Source organism: Gastrolobium bilobum, unplaced genomic scaffold (assembly GCF_033153095.1).
Source record: "Gastrolobium bilobum isolate Gb01-03AN ecotype WA unplaced genomic scaffold, APGP_CSIRO_Gbil_v1 utg154824, whole genome shotgun sequence".
Taxonomy (NCBI): domain Eukaryota; kingdom Viridiplantae; phylum Streptophyta; class Magnoliopsida; order Fabales; family Fabaceae; genus Gastrolobium; species Gastrolobium bilobum.
The window spans coordinates 15,770-39,234 of record NW_026899158.1 but is presented as its reverse complement, the minus strand read 5'-3'; the positions used below and the strand labels follow the sequence as shown (position 1 = coordinate 39,234).

Genomic DNA, 23,465 nt, shown 5'->3' with positions numbered 1-23,465 from the left:
AGAATGAGTACAAGTCTAATCTCACTATCAATGAAAGGGTAAATGATGGACTTTTTGGTTTTTGTTAGCCCTTAACATACAACATACTTCCAAGAATTCAGTCAAGCACATTAACTAGATAAGCACATTTAAACCTGAGAATTGCTTGAAAAACAGATCATTATTTTTTATTTTTTATTTTTATATAGCACACAAAATAACTACAAAAATAACTAAGAAAATTAAAAGAGTTAGAATATCTCCCCTGATAGAAGAATTGCAATTCTAAGATGCAAGCCTACCATTCCCAGATTTAGAGAATTCTTGTCGTTAGCAATAATTAAACCACAAGAAGGAAGAAAAACCTGCACAACGGAACAAACAGTGGCATATAGGAAAAACTATAATACGCACATTAAAACATCAGAGAGAGATATACCAACACCAAGTAACTAAAAATACGAAACAGAAAAATAAACTAATATACAAAATCTCCGTCAGCAAGGAGATATAATCAACCCTCCATGTCATCCCCTTCAGCAGCGTGGGATGACTCAGCAAATGGAGGATCCGGTGGTACGAGATGCCTTGGTGTATGAGACCAACATTCCCAGATTTGATTCCAACTGTGAATCCATGTGAAGAACTCCTTGAAGTATTGTTTCCTCTGAGAGATAGAGTCTCGGTGTCTTTTCCCACAGATTCTCTTTTTAGCGGCCTTCATCCTCCGATAATCCATATACATCTTCCAACTAGTATCAAAGAGTTTCACCACTTCCTTTCCCATTGCCTTCTTTTTTGTAGCCTTACGCTTCCTTTGAGGCTTCCTCTCATGTTTGACATCATCATTCTTTTCAAGAACCTCAAATGCTACTTTCTTTTCTTCCTTAAAAGGAACAAGACAACACGCTTTAAGTTCTTCACCAAGCTCTTGACTAGAAGATTTTTCTGCTTTCCCCACTTCCTTTAAAACATCAAGACTAAAATAGTCGCCTTTGTCAGAAGAATGTTTCATCGAGTCAAAGACGTTGATGGTAATGGTCTCATCATTCGTCCTTAACTCAAGCTTTCCTTGCTCAACATCGATCATGGCACGAGATGTAGCTAAGAAAGGTCTACCCAAAAGAAGTGGCATTTCATTTTCTGCCTCCATATCCAACACCACAAAATCAGCAGGAAAGATGAACTTGTCCACCTTCACAAGAACATCTTCAATTATTCCACTAGGCTTCCTTAAAGATCTATCAGCAAGTTGAAGAGAAACCATAGTGGGTTTTAGTTCTGTGATCCCTGAGGATTTGCAAACATAAAGAGGCATCAAATTAATGCTAGCCCCAAGATCACATAATGCCCTGCTGATTTTTGTGTTACCAATTTCAATACGAATGTTGAAACTTCCAGGATCACGAAGCTTAGGAGGACGTTTCCTTGTAATGATAGCACTGCACTCCTCGGTAAGTGCTACAGTTTGGCACTCTTGTAACTTGTGCTTCCTTGACAACAGATCCTTCATGAATTTAGCATAATTGGGCATACTAGCCAGAGCTTCAGCAAAAGGAATATTGATATGCAACTTTTTGAAAATATCCAGAAATCTGGCATAGTGTTGCTTCTGAGCATCCTTCTTGAATCTTTCAGGATAAGGTGCCATAGCTCTCACATAATCAGGACTCAGCTCAACTTTCTTCTTTTCAGCAAAAATTGGTTGCTCTTTTTCTTCACCTTTCTGAAGAGGCTTCACAACCTTAGAAGGAATTTCAACTTTTTTTTCTGGCTTCTTAACTTCATTAAGCTTCTCTTCAACCTCAGGAGATGGAAGTACTTTACCACTTCTAATTATGATGGCCATACAATCTTCCTTCGGATTGGTAACTGTGTTATTAGGGAAGGTACCTGGAGTTCTATCAGCCATTTGTTTTGCCAGTTGGCCAATTTGATTCTCCAAATTTTTGATAGAAGCCTGTGTGTTCTTGGTATTGGCTTTAGTCTCTTCCATGAAAGCATAGAGTGTTGAGCCATTTGTCCAACTAACATCTCCAAATCAGAAGGTTCCTTGGTTTGGATTGGAGGAGGCTGTAGATAATTATTAGAACTATAGTCAAGACCGCCTCCTTGAATCTTCCGTTGATAATTACTACCTCCAGGAGCAAAATTCTGACCTCTTTGAACACTTTGTTGCTGAGGTCTCTGATCATACCAAATTCCATTCACTTGCATTTGTTGAGGTGAATTAGAAGGCATCAAAGGACATTCATTAGACTCATGATTGTCCTGGCAATATCCACACACAAGAGCAGCAGCTTTAGTCTGAACACCAGCAAGCTGCTATCTACTGAGAAAATAATTTGTTTTCAGCTAGCATCGCATCATTACCTTCCAGATGAAGGATACCTCTCCTAGGCTTTGCTGACAACACTTCATTTTCATTGGCAGCCATCCTCTCAATTAACTCAAGAGTCTCGTTTGCTCTCAGAGTTTTAATAGTGCCACCAGCTGCACCATTTAACACCATCTGAATCTCAGGTTTGCAACCATTGAAGAAGATTCTAACCTGATTACCAGCAGTCAAGTTATACTGAGGACACCTCCTCATTAGATCCTTGAATATGTTCCATGCTCCACACATAGTTTCACCCTCTAACTGAGTGAAATTGGTGATATCATTCACCATCTGGTTGTACCTCTCCATCGAGAAGAACTCGGCAAAGAACTTCTGAGACATATCATCCCATGTAGAAATGTTTGCTGCAGGCTGCCTTTCCAACCAACTATGAGCCTTTCCCTTAAGAGAAAAAGGGACAACCCAACCCGATTGCATCATTAGACACCTGAGGGTGTTTGGTTGAGTCACAGATCCTCAAGAATCTGTCAATAAATCGGTGGGGATCTTCACTCTCCTCTCCTCCAAACTGAGCTCTCTCCACTAATTGCATATGAGAGGACTTGAGCTCCCAATTGTTGGCAATATTTGGCTGAACAATACTCGCATTGGGCCTATTGAATGATGGAGTCAGAATGGTATCCATGAGCAGATTGTCCGCTTTATTGTTTGCTGCCATCTTGTGTGCTTCTTCAGACAGAATTCCTAACTCGTTGAATGCAAGCTTCTTCCGAACAAGTTTTCTGTTCCTCTTTTCTGTTTTTGAAATCTCCAAATCAAGTGGAAATTCTGGCTCTTTACCTCGCATACACTCAGAAAAAAGATTAGTAGCATTGTTTGTCTCTAGAGAAATCAAAAATAAAATAAAATAAAAATCCAATCTTAAAAATCAAAATTAATTGATATATGAAACGTCAATCTCCGGCAACAGCGCCAAAAACTTGATGCTCTCCGGCAAGTATACCGATCGCACAAGTAATATAATGTTAAGTAAAGTTCGTCTCCACAGGAATTGTGATTGTATATCAATTAATAGTCCTTTCAAGAATGGAGGAGTTCAAAGAGTTCGTGACAAATATTGTCGATTTGTGTAAAATGAGAACTGAAAATAAAGACTTGTTTTTATATTTTGGTTATGAGAAAACAATAAAAATGAGAATTGATTTGTGAAAATATGAGAAAAGTATTGTAGCTAGAGTGCACTCACCATATGATCCCCACTTCTTACTTTGGATTGATTTAAGAATACTTATTTATATAAATACTCAAATAATTATCATCCAGAATTAATTAGTTAAATTTCAATCCCTTGGCAATTTAACCCTTTAACCTCAATTGGAATCCTAATATCTTAGTAACCCCTCATGAAAATTAAGCAATGAACACGATAATTAAAGCATCTGCAATTAGCATGCATAATAATTGTTATCTTACCCCCTTTCAAGATCAAAACCCCAATATTCCTATCTAGGATTTTAACCCTCAAACTATCATAAACTATTAGATTGATCAAGTCTAACAAAGAAAATATAAATTTTGCACGAGGTAAAGATAAAGAAATTTATATAAACGAGTAGAAATAAACCAATCCGTCGTAACAAGGATTCACATAAGGTTTGTGACCCTAACTACAATAAAGAAAACCTAGCCAACCATTATCATGGATGATAAATTCAATATTCAATATTATTTGAGAATGTAGATGGAAGAATAAAGAAGATCAAGAATTTCTCTCTGGAGCTCTCCTTCTGACGCACGACGGTCTCCTTAGGTCCAGAATACCTAATTCTTGTGCTGAGCCTCCTTTTTATAACCTTTCTTTTCATCTTCCAAAATTGCCCTTTAGGAAGCACGGGCTGTGATTTCGCAATCTGGCACTCTTAGCGTCAATTTCACGCTAAGAGCGTGGCTGCCTCTGAATGCTGACGCCACTAGCGTGGGATCCACGCTATCAGCATGGGAGCAAGAATGGTTTCACGGCATCAGCGTGAGTTCCACGCTATGAGCGTGGAGGTCTCTGATTCTTCACGCCATCAGCGTGACATCCACGCTATGAGCGTGGATTTTCATTTTGGTAAATCTCCATTTGGCTCCAGTTTTGTCTGCTTTTCCTACAAAATCAGCATAAAATCAGTTGAACAATCCTGGATTTGGAATTTCAGCAAAGCAACAATAAACGTTGCCTTTTTTTACTCAGGATTAACCAATATGCTTCTTCTTTTTGGCTTGAATTTACCCATATGCTGAAGGCATATCAAACTTCAATCTAATGGTTACTTGATACAAGAGCCACTGATCACATATCACATGATATTTCTCAATTTTGTTTTCTTCAAAAGATAAAACATGTACCTATTTTACTACCTAATGGTCATTGAGTCATAGCTACACATTCAGGCATAGTAAAACTGTCATCTCAGCTTATTCTATTAGATGTATTGTATGTTTCCAATTTCCATGTCAATTTAGTATCTGTTACTAAACTCCTAAAAACCACTACATTTACACTAATCTTTTTTGGTTCCTTATGTTACTTGCAACAGCCCCATACCAAAGTGATGACTGGTTTTGCTAAGCAGCAAAATGGGCTCTATGTGATAGATCTTGAAGTTATAGGTACACTAACCTACCAATACAATGCAGTATGCAACACAGTCTTTAATTTCAATAAAGATACCCTCCTTTGGCACAGAAGACTTGGGCATATACCTAAGAAACTGATGCAACAGATGTCAATTAGTTTTCCCTGTATTACTTGTTCAGGAACAATAGATCCTTGTGATGTATGCTTTTTAGCTAAACAGAAAAAGCTTCCTTTTGTATCAAGCTCTACAAAATCCAATAAACCATTTGATTTGATCCATGCTGACATCTGGGGTCCATGTTCATTATTTTCAGTTCATGGTGAAAGATATTTCTTAACAATAGTTGATGAATTTTCCAAGTTCACATGGGTGATCTTGATGAAGAATAAAAGTGAGACCAGAAACCATATCCAAAACTTTGTTACACTCATTGAGAACCAGTTCAATGTTACCATTAAAACCATTAGAAGTGACAATGGAAATGAGTTCATGATGAAAGATTATTTCCTCAGCAAAGGAATAATCCACCACACATCTTGTGTTGCAACTCCTCAGCAGAATGGAGTAATGGAGCGAAAACATCAGCATCTTTTAAATGTAGCTAGATCCTTATTCTTCCAAGCAAAGTTACCTTCCACCCTTTGGCCTTACACCATAATCCACACTACCCATCTTATAAACAGAACGATCACTCCCCTACTGTCAAATTTATCTTCATATGAAGTCCTTTACAACACTAGACCCAACCTTACCCATCTCAAGGTTCTTGGTTGTCTCTGCTTTGCCACAACAAATACTGCCCATCGCACCAAATTTGCACCAAGAGCCATCAAATGTGCTTTCCTTGGTTACAAACAAGGAACAAAGGGATACATTGTTTATGATTTAACATCACAACAAATTCATGTTTCTCGAAATGTTACTTTCTTTGAGGATCATTTTCCCTTCCAAAAGATTGATACCCCGTCTATTGCATGTACCACCATTTTTCATCCTAAATAAAATACACCTTGTACCATTCATCCAATCCCACAACCACAACCACAACAATCACCTTCACAACCACAATCCGATACTCCACAACCTCAAACATCCTCGAATACAACTTCATCATTTCCAATAATACATTCTGATTTCCAGGAAATTCTACCTGTTCATACTGCTTCACCATGCAGATCCACCCGACCTCATCATCCTCCTCGCTATCTTCAAGACTATCACACTGCCCTACTTACTGCAAAGCAATCTCAATCACATGGAGGTATGTTTCATTCTATTCATTCTTCTTTTTCTACTCCATATCCTTTATCACATGTATTGTCTTACTCTAATTGCACACCACATTATAAAATTTTTTGCCTTACGGTATCTGCCAACACTGAACCTCACACATATGCACAAGCCATCAAACATGTTCATTGGCAACAAGCTATGCAATCAGAACTTGCTGCTCTTGAACTCAACAACACATGGTCTCTTGTTGATTTGCCTCCTGGAAAGCTTCCCATCGGCTGTAAATGGGTTTTTAAAATCAAATACCATGTTGATGGATCAATTGAACGCTATAAGGTTCGTTTAGTGGCAAAGGGCTTCACTCAACTTGAAGGAGTTGATTCTTTCGACACCTTCTCTCCGGTTGCAAAGGTCACGACCATAAGAGCTCTTCTTTTGATTGTTGTAGCACAAGGATGGCATCTGCAACAATTGGATGTAAATAATGCTTTCCTACATGGTGAGCTCCATGAGGAAGTATCCATGACTCCTCCACCAGGTTTACATTGCTCTAAACTAGGTCAGGTCTTCCGTCTGCAAAAGTCTCTCTATGGCTTGAAACAAGCCAGCCGTCAACGGCATTCCAAATTGTCTACAGCACTGTTATCCTTTGGCTATCAACAATCATTTGCAGATCATTCTTTATTTACCCTTCGACGTGGCTCAGGTTTTACTGCTCTTTTAGTATACGTCGACGACATTGTACTCTCGGGTAATGATTTAGATGAAATCACACATGTAAAATTCTTTCTAGGTGATCATTTTAAAATCAAGAACCTGGGCAATCTTCGCTATTTCCTTGGTCTTGAAATATCTAGATCATCTACTTTTTTTATTTGTCAACCAAAGAAAGTACACGTTATAGATTTTGTCAGATGCTGGATTTCTTGGAGCCAAACCTATGGCTACACCAATGGATTCTTCTTGCAAACTCACCACATCTTCTGATTTAACTTTAGATGATCCATCTCCTTATCGCAGGCTTATTGGCAAACTCCTTTATCTCACAACGACACGTCCAGATATATCTTTTGCAGTTAATCGACTTAGCCAATTTGTCTCTAAACCATCTGACTTACATTTACAGGCAGCTCATAGGGTGCTTCAATATCTCAAAGGAACACCCACTTCAGGTCTGTTTTACTCTACTTCCAGTGACCTCACTTGCAGATTCGGATTGGGGTGCTTGTTTAGAATCTCAAAAATCCATCACTGGTTATTGTGTATACTTGGGCTCTTCCCTCATTTCATGGCGCTCAAAGAAGCAACCTACAGTTTCCTGTTCTTCGTCTGAGGCGGAATACCGTGCTTTGGCTTCTTTGACCTGTGAACTTCAATGGTTGCAGTACCTTCTCATGGATCTTGGTATATCTTGGAGTCGTCCAGCATCTGTCTATTGTGATAGTCGTTCTGCCATTGGCTTGGCACACAATCCTGCATTCCACGAGCCTTCCAAACACATCGAGATTGACTGTCATGTCACTCGAGAGAAGATACGTTCTGTTTGATTCACATCTTACCTACTACATCCAATGACCAACTGGCTGATTTCTTCACTAAGCCTTTGCCTTCAGTCCAGTTTCGTTTATTGCTCTCCAAACTGGGTGTTCACGATGTTCACCGCCCAGCTTGTGGGGGAGGGGTATTAACGGATGTAGCTGATAAAACTTAACTTATTTAATACTTTTACTTTTATCATTTTATCAGTTACATAGCTTTCTAGTTGTTACGTAACTTACGGATTCTGTTGTATAGTTAGTTGATAGATACAGTTAGTTAGTTGATAGGTACAGTTAGTCTTTAGCATCTTCTTCATGAGCCTGATATATTTTAAAGGCAATTAACCTTTCTGTATAAATACTCTGTACATTGCTTAATTCAATAAGATGAATCATTTTAATACAAATTTCAATATCACCCATCAGCTTAAGCTTTTGGGTTGAATTGGTTTTTTACAGAAGCTAAACACTAAGTGGACACCTTTATTGTGTTTGTTGAATAAGATTGAATATTTGAGTTTAGTTAATCTTCAAGTATAACTAATCTCCAAGTATGACGCTATTCATGATCAAATTCTAGGTAAGGAAAAACTGCCTTCTTTTTTCAAAGTGTTTTGCAGTATTCAATAGAAGAGAGTAGAGGCAGTCAAATTATAAATATATAGTATTTGTTTTTTCTTACCCTAAATCGTAAACCCCTAGCCCTCCATATAAGTACGCGCTTAGCAGCTGTCACCTATGATGCACGGACACGGGACACGACACGACACGCCGACACGTTAATTCTAAAAAATGGCATATTTTGACACGTTGGGACACGTTTTGATATTAAATAATAATTTTAATATATATAATATAATTTATATTTAATAGATATAACAGTCCATAATAAGTCATATAACCAATCAAATATTCAAATTTCATAACATAAATATAAACAAAAATAATTTTTCGTACCTTGTTAATTTTTCATGTCAAATTTCATAACAGAAAAAAATTGATTTATAAGTTAATAAAATAAAATTAAGACTAAAAAAAAAAAAAGTGTCCGAGCGTTGACCACGTGTCCAAAAAAGTTGACTGCGTGTCAAAAAAACGTATCAGAGCATGTCAGAGAGTTGATCACGTGTCCCAAAATATTGACCGCGTGTCCGAGCGTGTCAGAGCGTGTCCGTGTCGGACACGTGTCCGACACGCACAATTCCAAAACATTCACGAGTCTGTGTTTGTTAGGCTATCACCACTACATTTACCGTCACAACTCTTGCTTTGATGATTTATTTTCACATAACCATTTTAGTAATTTTATACATAAAAATATGGGTAAACAACTTCTCCTTTGACGGGAGAAGTTCTTTTTTTTGCAGCTGAGAGAGTTTTTTGATGGGACCCATTGATTGGTTAAAAAAAACAAAACAAAAAATATATCACATATTCCAATGCGTTATGATGTGAGTTGCTGCACCAAAAAAACTTCTCCATTAAAAGGAGAAGTTGTTTACCCTAAAAATATTTTTTAATTTTAACATCCATATAAAGTTTTTAGTTAAAATATTTTTCAGGTATTACATCTAAATGCAAAATAATTTTTTTTTGTCATGTTGCATGATGAATACAAACCCCTTATTTTATATTCTTAACAATAAAAAAAAAAACTACCCGCGTCGTGCTCTTTTTGTTTTGTTAATTGAATTTACTTTACCAAACTGCGTTTTAAAACTTCCGTAATTTGAGAATCGTGAGCAATCAATTGTTGAAGACGCAATCTAAGGCAAAAAAAAAAATTAAATATTTCTTTTTTTAATAAATAATTACACAAATGTAGTCATTTTGAAACTATTTATCCAAGTATAGCAGTCAAATACGGCCACATGAAATGTGACCCAGTGAAGAGAGACACATCCATGTGAGGCTTGACTTAAGAAAGAGACACACCCACATGTGACCTTCCTGGTCTATATAAAAAAGATGGGGAATAATAAAGCTTCGGTGGGTATATATATAGGAGAAGGTTATATTACAACCTATTTTCGTTTACAACTTCTTACAACCATATCTTAATCGTTAATTTTCGTCAATCAACGGTTAAGATTCTCGCAAATCAAATTTATTAATTAATTATTAATTCACAATAAATGACAACCGGTGATTGACGAAAATTAATGGGTAAGATATGGTTGTAAGAGTTTGTAAACTATTTAGGTTGTAAATATAACATCTCCCATGTATTGTGAGAAGACAAAAAAGTCAAGATGGGACTCACTCATGTATTGTGAGTGTAGCATAAGAAATTTTTTTCATATAAAATGAGAAAACTATTTTTCTATATATATATATATATATATATATATATATATGGGTTTTATAAGAGTTATGTTGTAGAAAAAATGATTGTGTTATGTTATAGAGATTCGTTTTGCGTGCCAAAGTTTTTTTTTTTTTTTTTTGGTTTCAAAAATTACGGGTCCCACAAAATGTTGTGTGTGTAGAAAAATTGTTGTGGTCATGTTAAATAATAGATGCAAAATCCTATATATATATATATATATATATATATATATATATATATATAAACATTATTTACGAAGGAACTTATGAAGGAACGACAACAAAAACTGAAGGGAAGAAGTCAGCGAGAGAAAATCTTGACGAATCCATAAGACTAGACTTGGCCTATTGTGTTGGCAGAGCCTTACGTGCGCTCGGACTTGTATATTTTCAAGTTTAGAAATTTCAAACCTTTCGCTTTCAATTTTCAACCTGCCACGCAGTAAAGCCACCAAATCTAACTCCTAAGTTGGGCTATTTCAAGAAGGTAATGTCAATGCCCTATACTTAATCAATCAGGACTCAGGAGAGAAGTAACGCGGGGATAATTTTGCCTTTGTCTCCTCAACTACTGCTGCTTTGATCTATCCTTTCATTTCATTTTAGACATTAATTTGACTTTTAATTACGGGATAGGTTATATTTACAAATTTTTTTGTTTATAAACTACACTATCTTCTTCCAAAAGAACACTATTCATACTATTTTCTCCCGGGAGAACATAGTGCAATTTGCATAAATTTGTAAAAAAAATTTATAAACGGATTCTTTCCCTTTAATTATTTTCATTCAAATTTTGGATATTAAGTGACACTATATAATTACAATACAGTATAATACACCATAAGTGGTTGAGTCATAAAATAACTTTTATTTATTTATTTGAGTCATAAGAGACATTATATTTATGGTAAAAAGTGTTAAATAAAAAAAATACTAAATTATATTTTTCTCTTACTTAAAATGACACAACTATATGTCATTTAAAAGGACAAACATTTTTTTCCTATTTACAAACTAAATTTTTTACAAATTCTTACCATTAACCAAATCTTAATTATTGATTTTTGTCAATTTAACGGTTATAATTTATTGGGTCATACTTATTAATTAATTATTACTTTTCAATAAATAATAACCGTTAGATAAACGAAAATCAATGGTTAAGATTTGTTTGTAAGAGTTTATAAACAATTTAGTTTGTAAATATAACTCTCTTAAAAATATGGGTAAAGCATTTCTCCAGGCAATGAAAATAAGTTATATCCGGTGAGCACAAAACGACGTGATTTTGAGGCGAAAATCAAGGTGTTTCTGTAATTCTAATTTATTACAGGGTTATATTAGTCTTTATCATTATAATTTTTTAATCTTACAACCCAAAATGAAACCTTTTTGGACTTACTAGAGATAACTTTATCTACAGTGACTGGAGAAATATTTTTTCTCTAAAAATATTATCCAATTTATTAAAATATTATTTTGTTTATTTTTTTTTGCACAATAAAATAAGACAACGAAAGAATAACTGTAACACCCCGTTCTAGAACCGGTTTGTTAACATCGCATTATGATATTAAGCGCAGTTACAATCACATTGGCTCAATTAAAAATCCGGATAAATTTTTCTTTTTAAAACGACGCCGAATTTAAAATATCCAATTACGTGATCATAACCATATTACCTTGCGGAACCAGATAAACCAAGCTTAACATCATGTTCTTACTCCATTTCTAAACCATTAATTTACTTCTTGTTTATTTCACAACTTCTACTATATTGTAGATCTCTTCGTTAGCTACGCGTGGGTTCAAACTGCGCTCAAATCGGAGCACTGTAGCCCAAGTTATGGGTTTTCTACGAAACGAGCGCGTGAATCCTGCTGATCCCGGCGCGACCGGCGCCAGCTGTGGCGCGGCGGGCGCCAACGAAACAGAAGCTCCCCATCGAAATGGCGCTGGAGGCGCCAAGGTTGGCGCCAGGTGCGCCAGCTGGTGATCCCGGCGCGATTTGCGCCAACTCCGGCGCGAATTGCGCCACGAAACAGAAGCTTTCGAGCAAAATGGCGTGATGTGCGCCAAGTTTGGCGCCAGATGCGCCAAAGCTCTGAAGGTTTCACCAATTCTTAGTATTTTACCTCTAACTAGAGTTATACATGTCCAATTCACACAATATTGGTCTCTATGGAAAGCTAAGAAAAATATCTACAACTTCCATACATACACCACCATCCCAACCTATCATATAATTTTCTCTTCATAAATGGTTCTTAGTTCTTGCATAATACAAACACATCTAAAGGGACATGCATGCCCTTTTCCTCATGGCTTGTACTAAAATTTGGGCAGCATAACCCTTGTTTTCTCAACAATTCCCAATTTAGAACTAGGTACCTAATAAGATTTCTCAGCCCAACCAATTCAATAACTCAATACATAAAAGCATGCATATCTGAATTTCAAGTGGCATCATTTACATTACATACCCATTACAAATCATGGAACTTAGCTTACAAAATACTATGATCATTCCCTTGGCTCTCATCAACAAAAGAGATGACTAAAGGCATGAGCATAGGCTAAGTCCATTCCAATATACAAATCATAAATCTAGCATTGCCTATTCATTTAATTCTATACATGTGAGCTACAAAACAACATGTACAATCTCAAAAGAAATGCCACATTTCATGCATAATCCAGATATGGCCACTTGCCACCAGAGGCTCCTGCAGCATCCTTACCTGAAAGGGGGTCCCCACAACACGGGGTGAGATATACGAATATATCCAGTAAACCAGGGGTCCTTGGAGCATCTCTCCACCCCACAGTTCCATATCAGTGTAATAGCAATAACAATAATAATGCAGTAAATACATATCTATGCAAAGTGCAATACATCTCCAGGAGAAATCCCTCGAGATCTCGAGCTGTCCTAAGGAAACTCAGATGCAAATAGTCCTACTGGCCAGCTAACTACCAAGTATGATTTACGCATCGTCATGCCACATACCAACATAGGGAAACACCATCCTATGCCACACCAAATGCATACACATACGTATAACAAAGCATTACACTATTTTATTGCATTTATATACACTATAATCATCACTACCCTTTCAGGGCTTGGTGGAACAATCAAGGGAATTACACCCAAGGTCCGAAGGCTTACCTCAATGCTTCAGTCAACCTTTGTTCACCACCAACAGGTTCCACAGTCAGTCAATTACAATACTTCACTTCTCAAACAAAACCTACACAAGGTTTAATGCAATTAACACATATTGCATCCAATAACATCTCATAGCTATCAACCAAGCTATACAATTCATACCAAACATAAGCATGAACTCACCTATCCAATGGAGCTAATCAAGCTCCATAGCTTGCTCCAATGGTTGGTCTCTCAAGGTTGGCCCAAATGCCTCAATCCTAACACAACAAGGCACAATCAATACCCAACCAACCAAACCATGTCTTACACTACTAGAAAATCAATACTTCAAGCATAAATTTTCTAATACATGGAACAACAACTAAATGACCATCTAAACGCATTTCTACTGTTTATTTATCATCACTAGCAACATTTACAAAGGAACTTAACTTTAATCAAGCTCTAATTTACCCCACCATGCATACATCTTTCTCAATGAAACCCTAACATAGCCATCACCATAAAACTCATGGAAGGAATTGCATCAAGACATGAACTCACCTAGAAGACACCCAAGGAAGAGGTTCCAAGCATCACTTCAAGCAATGGACTCCTCCATGACACCCAATCATCAATGGGTCGAAATTTTGGGGGATGATATCTCACAACACAACACTCCCCACCAAGAACCAAGCTAGGATTAGTGATGAGGGAAAGATTTAGAGTGGTTTAGGCTTTTGAATCACTCCAATCGGTGGAGGATTGCTCTCCCTAGGGTTTCCCTCTCTCTTCTTCTCTCTCCCTTTCTCCTCCTTCTCCTCCTTCTTCTTTTCTGGCTCGACGGGTTTCTGGGGGGTTTGGGGTTCTTTTTGTTCTTTAGTCACTTAACATAGGTTAAGTGACTTTAGGCGGGTATTGGTTCGTCTATCTATTCAACTCCATTAATTACCAAACTTTACCCAAAAGTCTGGAATATTATTCTAGGAATATTTACAATTTTAATTTTATATTTTGGGCACTTTCGCCAGTACCCATTTATACCCCTTAATTTTCACTGAGTACACTTTTTAACTTCAAAGTGACTCAGATTTATTTAATTAAGCCTTATACTTAATTTTACTCATTAAAACATGCTTAATTATTTAATTACATGCAATTTGCTAATTAATTAGGTTAGGGCTATTATAGTCACCCCACCTTTTAGCGATTTTGTCCGCAAAATCAAGAACGTACCTGTCCTTAAACTCAGGATATTGCCGGAGAAGCTCATCTTCCCGCTCCCAAGTGGACTCTTCAGGCGTCCTTCCTTCCCACTGGACTTTCACCATAGGAATAGATTTATTTCTCAGCTTCTTCTCATCTCTTTCGAGTATCTTCAGTGGCCCAATAGGAGTCTTCAAATTCTCCCGGATCTCAACATTATCAGGTTGAACCACATGAGAAGGATCAGCTACATATTTCCTCAGCTGAGAAACATGAAACACATCAGTTTCTGTATTTGTGCGTTGCTGATTTTGAGCTAATTGATTTGAGTAAAGTGACCAATCATGGCAAGGCAAGAACCTTTGTTGCCTTTTTCTTCCTTTAGCTATCGATGGAAATACGATGTGTTTCTCAGCTTTAGAGGAGAAGATACTCGTCACGGTTTCACTGGCCATCTCTACAAAACTCTTCATGATAGTGGAACTCACACATTCATTGATGATGAAGAGCTTCAAAGAGGAGAGGAAATCACACCATCACTTCTCAAGGCTATTGAAGAATCCAGGATTGCCATCACTGTGTTCTCCAAGAACTATGCTTCTTCTTCATTTTGCTTGGAAGAACTAGTCCATATCCTTCACTGCATCAAGGAAAAGGGTCGGTTGGTTTTGCCCGTTTTTTATGACGTTGAGCCATCTCACGTGCGCCATCAGTTAGATAGCTATGATGAAGCACTCTCTACTCATGAGAAGAGGTTTAAGGATGACATGGAGAAGGTGCGGAAATGGAGGGTGGCTCTGTGTCAAGCAGCTGACTTGTCTGGCTTTCATTTCAAACAACAAGGGTATTGTTTTATCTTCCTTTGTTTTTTTTATGTTTCTTTAATTTTCATTTGTCTAATGATTTGATTTAATTTTATTATGTTTCATTTAGTAGGAATGAAAATGAATATGAGTTTATTGAGAAAATTGCTAAAGTGGTGTTCAACAAGATTAACCGGGTTCCTTTACATGTTGCGGATTATCCAGTTGGATTGGAGTCTAAAGTGCTACAAGTGATCTCACTTCTCAAAGTTGGATCTGATGGAGTCCATATGATAGGGATCCATGGAATTGGTGGCATAGGGAAGACCACTGTTGCTCGAGCAATTTATAATTTGATTGCCGAATCATTTGAAGCTTTGTGTTTTCTTGATAATGTAAGAGAAAATTCAATTAAATATGGATTAAAACATATCCAAGAGACGCTTATTTCTAAAGTATTCGGAGAGAAGGATATTGAGTTAGCAAGTGTCAATGAAGGAATTTCAATAATAGAGCATAGGCTCCACGGAAAGAAAGTTCTTTTGGTTCTTGATGATGTTGACAAACTTGAGCAGTTGCGAGCAACTGTTGGAGGGCTTGCCGCTCCCAAGTGGACTCTTCAGGCGTCCTTCCTTCCCACTGGACTTTCACCATAGGAATAGATTTATTTCTCAGCTTCTTCTCATCTCTTTCGAGTATCTTCAGTGGCCCAATAGGAGTCTTCAAATTCTCCCGGATCTCAACATTATCAGGTTGAACCACATGAGAAGGATCAGCTACATATTTCCTCAGCTGAGAAACATGAAACACATCATGCAAATTTGCCAATTGCAGAGGTAAGGCAAGCTGGTAGGCAACCGGTCCCACCCTACGAAGAATCTGGTAGGGTCCAATAAATCTCGGACTCAGCTTCCTCACTCCAAGGGCTCGTCCCACACCCGTAACCGGTGACAGCTTCAGGAACACATGATCTCCCTCCTCAAACTCTAGAGGCCGGTGCTTGAGATCATAATAACTTTTCTGACGATCCTGAGCCTTTTTCAGACGATCCCTAATCATTTTGATCTGCTCAGTAGTATCCTGAACAAAATCCAATCCAAACCGCTCTGTGTCTCCAACCTCAGACCAACAGGTAGGTGTCCTACACCGGCGACCATACAAGGCCTCGTAGGGAGCCATACCCAGACTAGCATGGAAACTATTATTATATGAAAACTCAACCAGTGGGAGATATCGATCCCATGCAGTACCCTGCTCCAGGGTGCAAGCCCTCAGCATATCCTCCAACGTCTGAATGGTCCTCTCAATCTGACCATCCGTCTGTGGGTGATAAGCAGTGCTCAGTCTCAACTGAGTGCCAAGAGCCTCCTGCAATGCTCCCCAGAAGCGAGAAGTGAACTTCGGGTCCCGATCACTAACAATGCTCTCAGGCACCCCATGAAGCCTCACAATCTCCTTCACATAGAGCCTAGCCAATCTCTCCGCAGAGAAATCTACCCGAACTGGCAAAAAGTGTGCGGATTTCGTCAATCTATCCACAATCACCCATATAGAATCATAACTAGCCTGTGTTCGCGGCAATCCCACTACGAAATCCATGGAGATACTCTCTCATTTCCATTCAGGAACATCCAGAGGTTGCAACATACCAGAAGGCTTTTGATGCTCAATCTTTACCTTCTGACAAATGAGACACTTAGAGACAAATTCGGCAATATCTTTCTTCATACCAGGCCACCAGAAATTCATCTTTAGGTCCTGATACATCTTTGTAGCTCCCGGATGAACTGTAAAATGACCCTTATGAGCCTCTGTCATTACTTCCTCCGCCAACTGCCTAGGTACAACAACACGACCCTGATATAATAGTATACCCTCATCATTGCAGGATACACCACTCTGACCTTTTAGTCGCTTAGCACTTTCATTTTGCAGCTGAGCTTCTTTGATTCTGGTCATCAGTTCATTCTCAATGCTTGTGATTTCAAAGCCACAAATTTTACATGGAAAGATTTTAGATAATTGAATATCTCTGAACCTCTCAATCACATCATAATCTCTAATCATCATGCTTGATATGCTCACAGATTTACGGCTCAGTGCATCAGCTACAACATTAGCCTTGCCAGGGTGATATTTCAATTCAAAATCATAGTCTTTTAGGAACTCGGTCCACCGTCGTTGTCTCATATTCAGCTCCTTCTGATCAAACAAGTATTTCAAACTCTTGTGATCGCTGAATATTGCAAATTGCATTCCATACAAGAAATGCCTCCACTGTTTCAACCCAAAAACAATTGCAGCGAGCTCAAGGTCATGGGTTGGATAATTTTCTTCATGCGGTTTCAATTGCCTCAATGCATAAGCTACCACTCGCCTATCTTGCATCAGTACACATCCCAATCCCTTCTTGGAAGCATCGCTGTATAGCTCAAATTCACCTTCCGGGTCGGGAAGTACTAACACCGGAGCGGTCGTCAGTTTCTCCTTAAGGCTCTGAAAGCATTCTTCACATTCTTGTGTCCAAACAAATGGAGTATCCTTTCGGGTCAAACGGGTCAATGGCAACACCATGGCTGAAAATTCTTTAATGAATCTCCGGTAATAACCAGCCAAACCCAAAAAACTTCTTATTTCTGTTACTGTCTTGGGTCTCTCCCAATCAACAACTGCCTCTATCTTGCTAGGATCAACTGCTACTCCCTCAGCGGAGATAACGTGACCCAGAAATTGCACTTGAGAAAGCCAAAATTCACATTTAGAAGGCTTTGCATATAACTGTTTCTCTCTGAGAATTTGCAACACAGTTCTCAAGTGACTTTCATGCTCTTCCTTACTCTTCGAATATATCAGGATATCATCAATAAACACAATCACGAATTGATCCAGAAACGGCTTAAATATGCGATTCATGTAATCCATAAACACCGCAGGAGCATTAGTGAGTCCAAATGGAATTACTTGATACTCATAATGTCCATATCTAGATCGGAAGGCAGTCTTCGGAATATCTTCCTGCCTAATTCGGATTTGATGATAACCCGACCTCAAATCAATCTTTGAGAAGACACAAGCACCCCTCAACTGATCAAGCAAATCATCTATGCGAGGGAGAGGATACTTGTTCTTAATTGTAACCTTATTCAACTGACGGTAATCAGTGCACAATCTCATGCTACCGTCCTTCTTCTTAACAAATATGACTGGTGCTCCCCACGGGGACACACTTGGCCGGATAAACTGCTTAGCCGAAAGCTCTTCAATATGTTTCTTTAACTCGGCTAATTCCGGTGGTGACATCCTATACGGAGCCAGAGAGATAGGCCCCACACCAGGCAATAGATCAATCGTGAACTCAATCTCTCTATGAGGCGGAAGTTGTGGAATTTCATCTGGAAACACATCCACAAACTCCCTCACCACGGAAATAGTGCCAATCTCCTCATGACTTCCGCCTACTAAACCCCCCACAAAGACATATCCCAATGCCCCGGCCCTCAAAGCCTTTCTAACCTGCAACACAGATAGATATGGGGAAGAACTAGTAGCAGAATCATCAGCATCAAGCACAATCCTTTTACCGCAGCAGTCTATCATAGCACAGTTCTTTGACAACCAGTCCATACCCAAGATAACTTGAAGGCTGATCATAGGTAAACAAATAAAATCCAGCACGTAATCTCGGCCTTCATATTTGAATTCGACATCTTTACACAACACGGATGTATAACACTCCTCTCCAGTAGCTGTAACCACTTTCATTGGAGGGCGAATGTCATACATTTGCAAATTTAGACCAACGGCCATAAAATCAGACATACAGGAGTGTGTAGCTCCTGAATCAAACAACACTTCAACATCCATATTATCAATGTAAATTGTACCTTTCACTAGATTCGGAGCCTTCTCCGATTGTTGACGGTCCATGGTATATACTCTACCAACCGTCTGAGACTCTAGCATAGGTGGAACAACAGAGACCGGAACAGCAGTAGCTTGAACTGCCATAGTCCTTGCTTCGTTCTGAGGACATTGCCTGGAGTAGTGACCGGATCTTCCACATTTAAAGCAAATCACCTCACCAGTAGCACATGGACCTCTATGCTCTTTGCCACATCCCTTGCACTTGGGAGGAGGTCCTCTATCAACAAAATTCTTCTGAGTACCGGGTTTTTTGAACAAGTCAAAGGGCTTATTCGCATTCAGCTTCTTGCCTTGCACCTTCCTGTTCTTCCAATAACCTGAACCCGTTGCTTTATGGGAACTAGGTGCCTGGGCCTCAGAAGACTTCTTGGTTTGGGACACCTTATACACTTCCTCCACCTTTCTACACTGGTTTACAAACCGACTGAACTCCCGGATGTCACAATTTGACATCTTCCGAGACATCTTCTCATTAAGACCCCATTGGAACTTGGAGGTCATTTCAGCCGGAGTGGGTAAGGCTCGCCCATAGTTGGCGTATTTCACCAACTCATTGAATTTTGAGAAGTATTGGTCAATAGACATCGACCCTTGCTTGAGATCGTTGTACTCATTCTGCTTTTGTTCCCTAGCCTCTCTAGGGAAGTAGTTATCCAAGAACAATGTCTCGAATAACCGCCATGTGATCTCCCGACCTTCAGCTTCTAATGGCTGCACGGTATTTGTCCACCAATCTTCTGCTTCCTCTTCCAGCATATAAACAGAGTAAGCCAACTTCATTGCGTCAGGGCACCTCATCACCCTGAATATTTTCTCCATCGCTTGGAGCCATTTTGCAGCCGCCATTGGCTCATAACCTCCCTTAAAAGAAGGAGGTTTATGCTTTCGGAAGGCCATTAATCTCCTTTCCTCCATTTCATGATCACCGACATTTTCAACTTGAGGTTGACGAACCTCAGTGTGATGACTCCGACTTCCGGAGTGATGGCTACCCTCACCCTCATTGTTACCCATTCCACCCTCTTCCTGTGAAGGAGGTGGAGAAGGCGTAGCAGTGTGAGGAGGAGGAGTGGGTTGCCGGTTCACGGGCCTAGGACCCCTCAACGTCCTCAGCTCAGTCATCATTGCGGCCATGGCAGTCCGCGAGTCTTCATTTGTTTTCATCAGATTTTCATTGGCTTGCCTGCTAGCAGCCAACTCCCTCTGAACGGCTGCAAGAGCTTCAGCCACGGGATCAGGCTGTACGCCCGTTGCCCCACGACCACTTCTAGGCCTCACAAGAGCAGCCAAAACAGGTTCTGGCTGAGCATTGGTGTTTGATGGTCCGGGGTTGTTTCGGTTCCTCGTCATGTCACTACACATGTTACACAAAGAAGTGAGTTGATCAGGCCCACACTTAGTGATCACAAATGCAATAATCATCAAGAGTACTAAAACAACTATAAAGCATCAAACACTAAGCATACTTAACAATTTCCGACGAAACTGCTCTGATACCATAAAATGTAACACCCCGTTCTAGAACCGGTTTGTTAACATCGCATTATGATATTAAGCGCAGTTACAATCACATTGGCTCAATTAAAAATCCGGATAAATTTTTCTTTTTAAAACGACGCCGAATTTAAAATATCCAATTGCGTGATCATAACCATATTACCTTGCGGAACCAGATAAACCAAGCTTAACATCATGTTATTACTCCATTTCTAAACCATTAATTTACTTCTTGTTTATTTCACAACTTCTACTATATTGTAGATCTCTTCGTTAGCTACGCGTGGGTTCAAACCGCGCTCAAATCGGAGCACTGTAGCCCAAGTTATGGGTTTTCTACGAAACGAGCGCGTGAATCCTGCTGATCCCGGCGCGACCGGCGCCAGCTGTGGCGCGGCGGGCGCCAACGAAACAGAAGCTCCCCATCGAAATGGCGCTGGAGGCGCCAAGGTTGGCGCCAGGTGCGCCAGCTGGTGATCCCGGCGCGATTTGCGCCAACTCCGGCGCGAATTGCGCCACGAAACAGAAGCTTTCGAGCAAAATGGCGTGATGTGCGCCAAGTTTGGCGCCAGATGCGCCAAAGCTCTGAAGGTTTCACCAATTCTTAGTATTTTACCTCTAACTAGAGTTATACATGTCCAATTCACACAATATTGGTCTCTATGGAAAGCTAAGAAAAATATCTACAACTTCCATACATACACCACCGTCCCAACCTATCATATAATTTCCTCTTCATAAATGGTTCTTAGTTCTTGCATAATACAAACACATCTAAAGGGACATGCATGCCCTTTTCCTCATGGCTTGTACTAAAATTTGGGCAGCATAACCCTTGTTTTCTCAACAATTCCCAATTTAGAACTAGGTACCTAATAAGATTTCTCAGCCCAACCAATTCAATAACTCAATACATAAAAGCATGCATATCTGAATTTCAAGTGGCATCATTTACATTACATACCCATTACAAATCATGGAACTTAGCTTACAAAATACTATGATCATTCCCTTGGCTCTCATCAACAAAAGAGATGACCAAAGGCATGAGCATAGGCTAAGTCCATTCCAATATACAAATCATAAATCTAGCATTGCCTATTCATTTAATTCTATACATGTGAGCTACAAAACAACATGTACAATCTCAAAAGAAATGCCACATTTCATGCATAATCCAGATATGGCCACTTGCCACCAGAGGCTCCTGCAGCATCCTTACCTGAAAGGGGGTCCCTACAACACGGGGTGAGATATACGAATATATCCAGTAAACCAGGGGTCCTTGGAGCATCTCTCCACCCCACAGTTCCATATCAGTGTAATAGCAATAAAAATAATAATGCAGTAAATACATATCTATGCAAAGTGCAATACATCTCCAGGAGAAATCCCTCGAGCTCTCGAGCTGTCCTAAGGAAACTCAGATGCAAATAGTCCTACTGGCCAGTTAACTACCAAGTATGATTTACGCATCGTCATGCCACATACCAACATAGGGAAACACCATTCTATGCCACACCAAATGCATACACATACGTATAACAAAGCATTACACTATTTTATTGCATTTATATACACTATAATCACCACTACCCTTTCAGGGCTTGGTGGAACAATCAAGGGAATTACACCCAAGGTCCGAAGGCTTACCTCAATGCTTCAGTCAACCTTTGTTCACCACCAACAGGTTCCACAGTCAATCAATTACAATACTTCACTTCTCAAACAAAACCTACACAAGGTTTAATGCAATTAACACATATTGCATCCAATAACATCTCATAGCTATCAACCAAGCTATACAATTCATACCAAACATAAGCATGAACTCACCTATCCAATGGAGCTAATCAAGCTCCATAGCTTGCTCCAATGGTTGGTCTCTCAAGGTTGGCCCAAATGCCTCAATCCTAACACAACAAGGCACAATCAATACCCAACCAACCAAACCATGTCTTACACTACTAGAAAATCAATACTTCAAGCATAAATTTTCTAATACATGGAACAACAACTAAATGACCATCTAAACGCATTTCTACTGTTTATTTATCATCACTAGCAACATTTACAAAGGAACTTAACTTTAATCAAGCTCTAATTTACCCCACCATGCATACATCTTTCTCAATGAAACCCTAACATAGCCATCACCATAAAACTCATGGAAGGAATTGCATCAAGACATGAACTCACCTAGAAGACACCCAAGGAAGAGGTTCCAAGCATCACTTCAAGCAATGGACTCCTCCATGACACCCAATCATCAATGGGTCGAAATTTTGGGGGATGATATCTCACAACACAACACTCCCCACCAAGAACCAAGCTAGGATTAGTGATGAGGGAAAGATTTAGAGTGGTTTAGGCTTTTGAATCACTCCAATCGGTGGAGGATTGCTCTCCCTAGGGTTTCCCTCTCTCTTATTCTCTCTCCCTTTCTCCTCCTTCTCCTCCTTCTTCTTTTCTGGCTCGACGGGTTTCTGGGGGGTTTGGGGTTCTTTTTGTTCTTTAGTCACTTAACATAGGTTAAGTGACTTTAGGCGGGTATTGGTTCGTCTATCTATTCAACTCCATTAATTACCAAACTTTACCCAAAAGTCTGGATATTATTCTAGGAATATTTACAATTTTATTTTTATATTTTGGGCACTTTCGCCAGTACCCATTTATACCCCTTAATTTTCACTGAGTACACTTTTTAACTTCAAAGTGACTCAGATTCATTTAATTAAGCCTTATACTTAATTTTACACATTAAAACATGCTTAATTATTTAATTACATGCAATTTGCTAATTAATTAGGTTAGGGCTATTATAGTCACCCCACC

The 23,465-nt window shown here is 39.0% G+C and overlaps 1 protein-coding gene across 1 annotated transcript; it reads left to right on the top strand.

Moving 5' to 3' along the window:
• The first annotated feature begins 14,750 nt into the window (after positions 1 to 14,750).
• On the top strand, positions 14,751 to 17,926 carry LOC133287767 (disease resistance protein Roq1-like). The gene is made up of 3 exons (XM_061485434.1): positions 14,751 to 15,250; positions 15,343 to 15,832; positions 17,897 to 17,926. The coding sequence occupies exons 1-3, from the start codon at positions 14,751 to 14,753 to the stop codon at positions 17,924 to 17,926; spliced, it is 1,020 nt and encodes a 339-aa protein (XP_061341418.1).
• The last annotated feature ends 5,539 nt before the right edge of the window (positions 17,927 to 23,465 follow it).

Bases quoted from the DNA above. Each gene is read 5' to 3' on its own strand.
- LOC133287767 (XM_061485434.1), top strand. From the start codon at position 14,751: ATGGCAAGGCAAGAACCTTTGTTGCCTTTTTCTTCCTTTAGCTATCGA. The intron at 15,251-15,342 runs GTATTGTTTTAT...TTCATTTAGTAG, and splicing joins TTTCATTTCAAACAACAAGG to GAATGAAAATGAATATGAGT. The intron at 15,833-17,896 runs GCGTCCTTCCTT...CTATCTTGCTAG, and splicing joins CTCCCAAGTGGACTCTTCAG to GATCAACTGCTACTCCCTCA.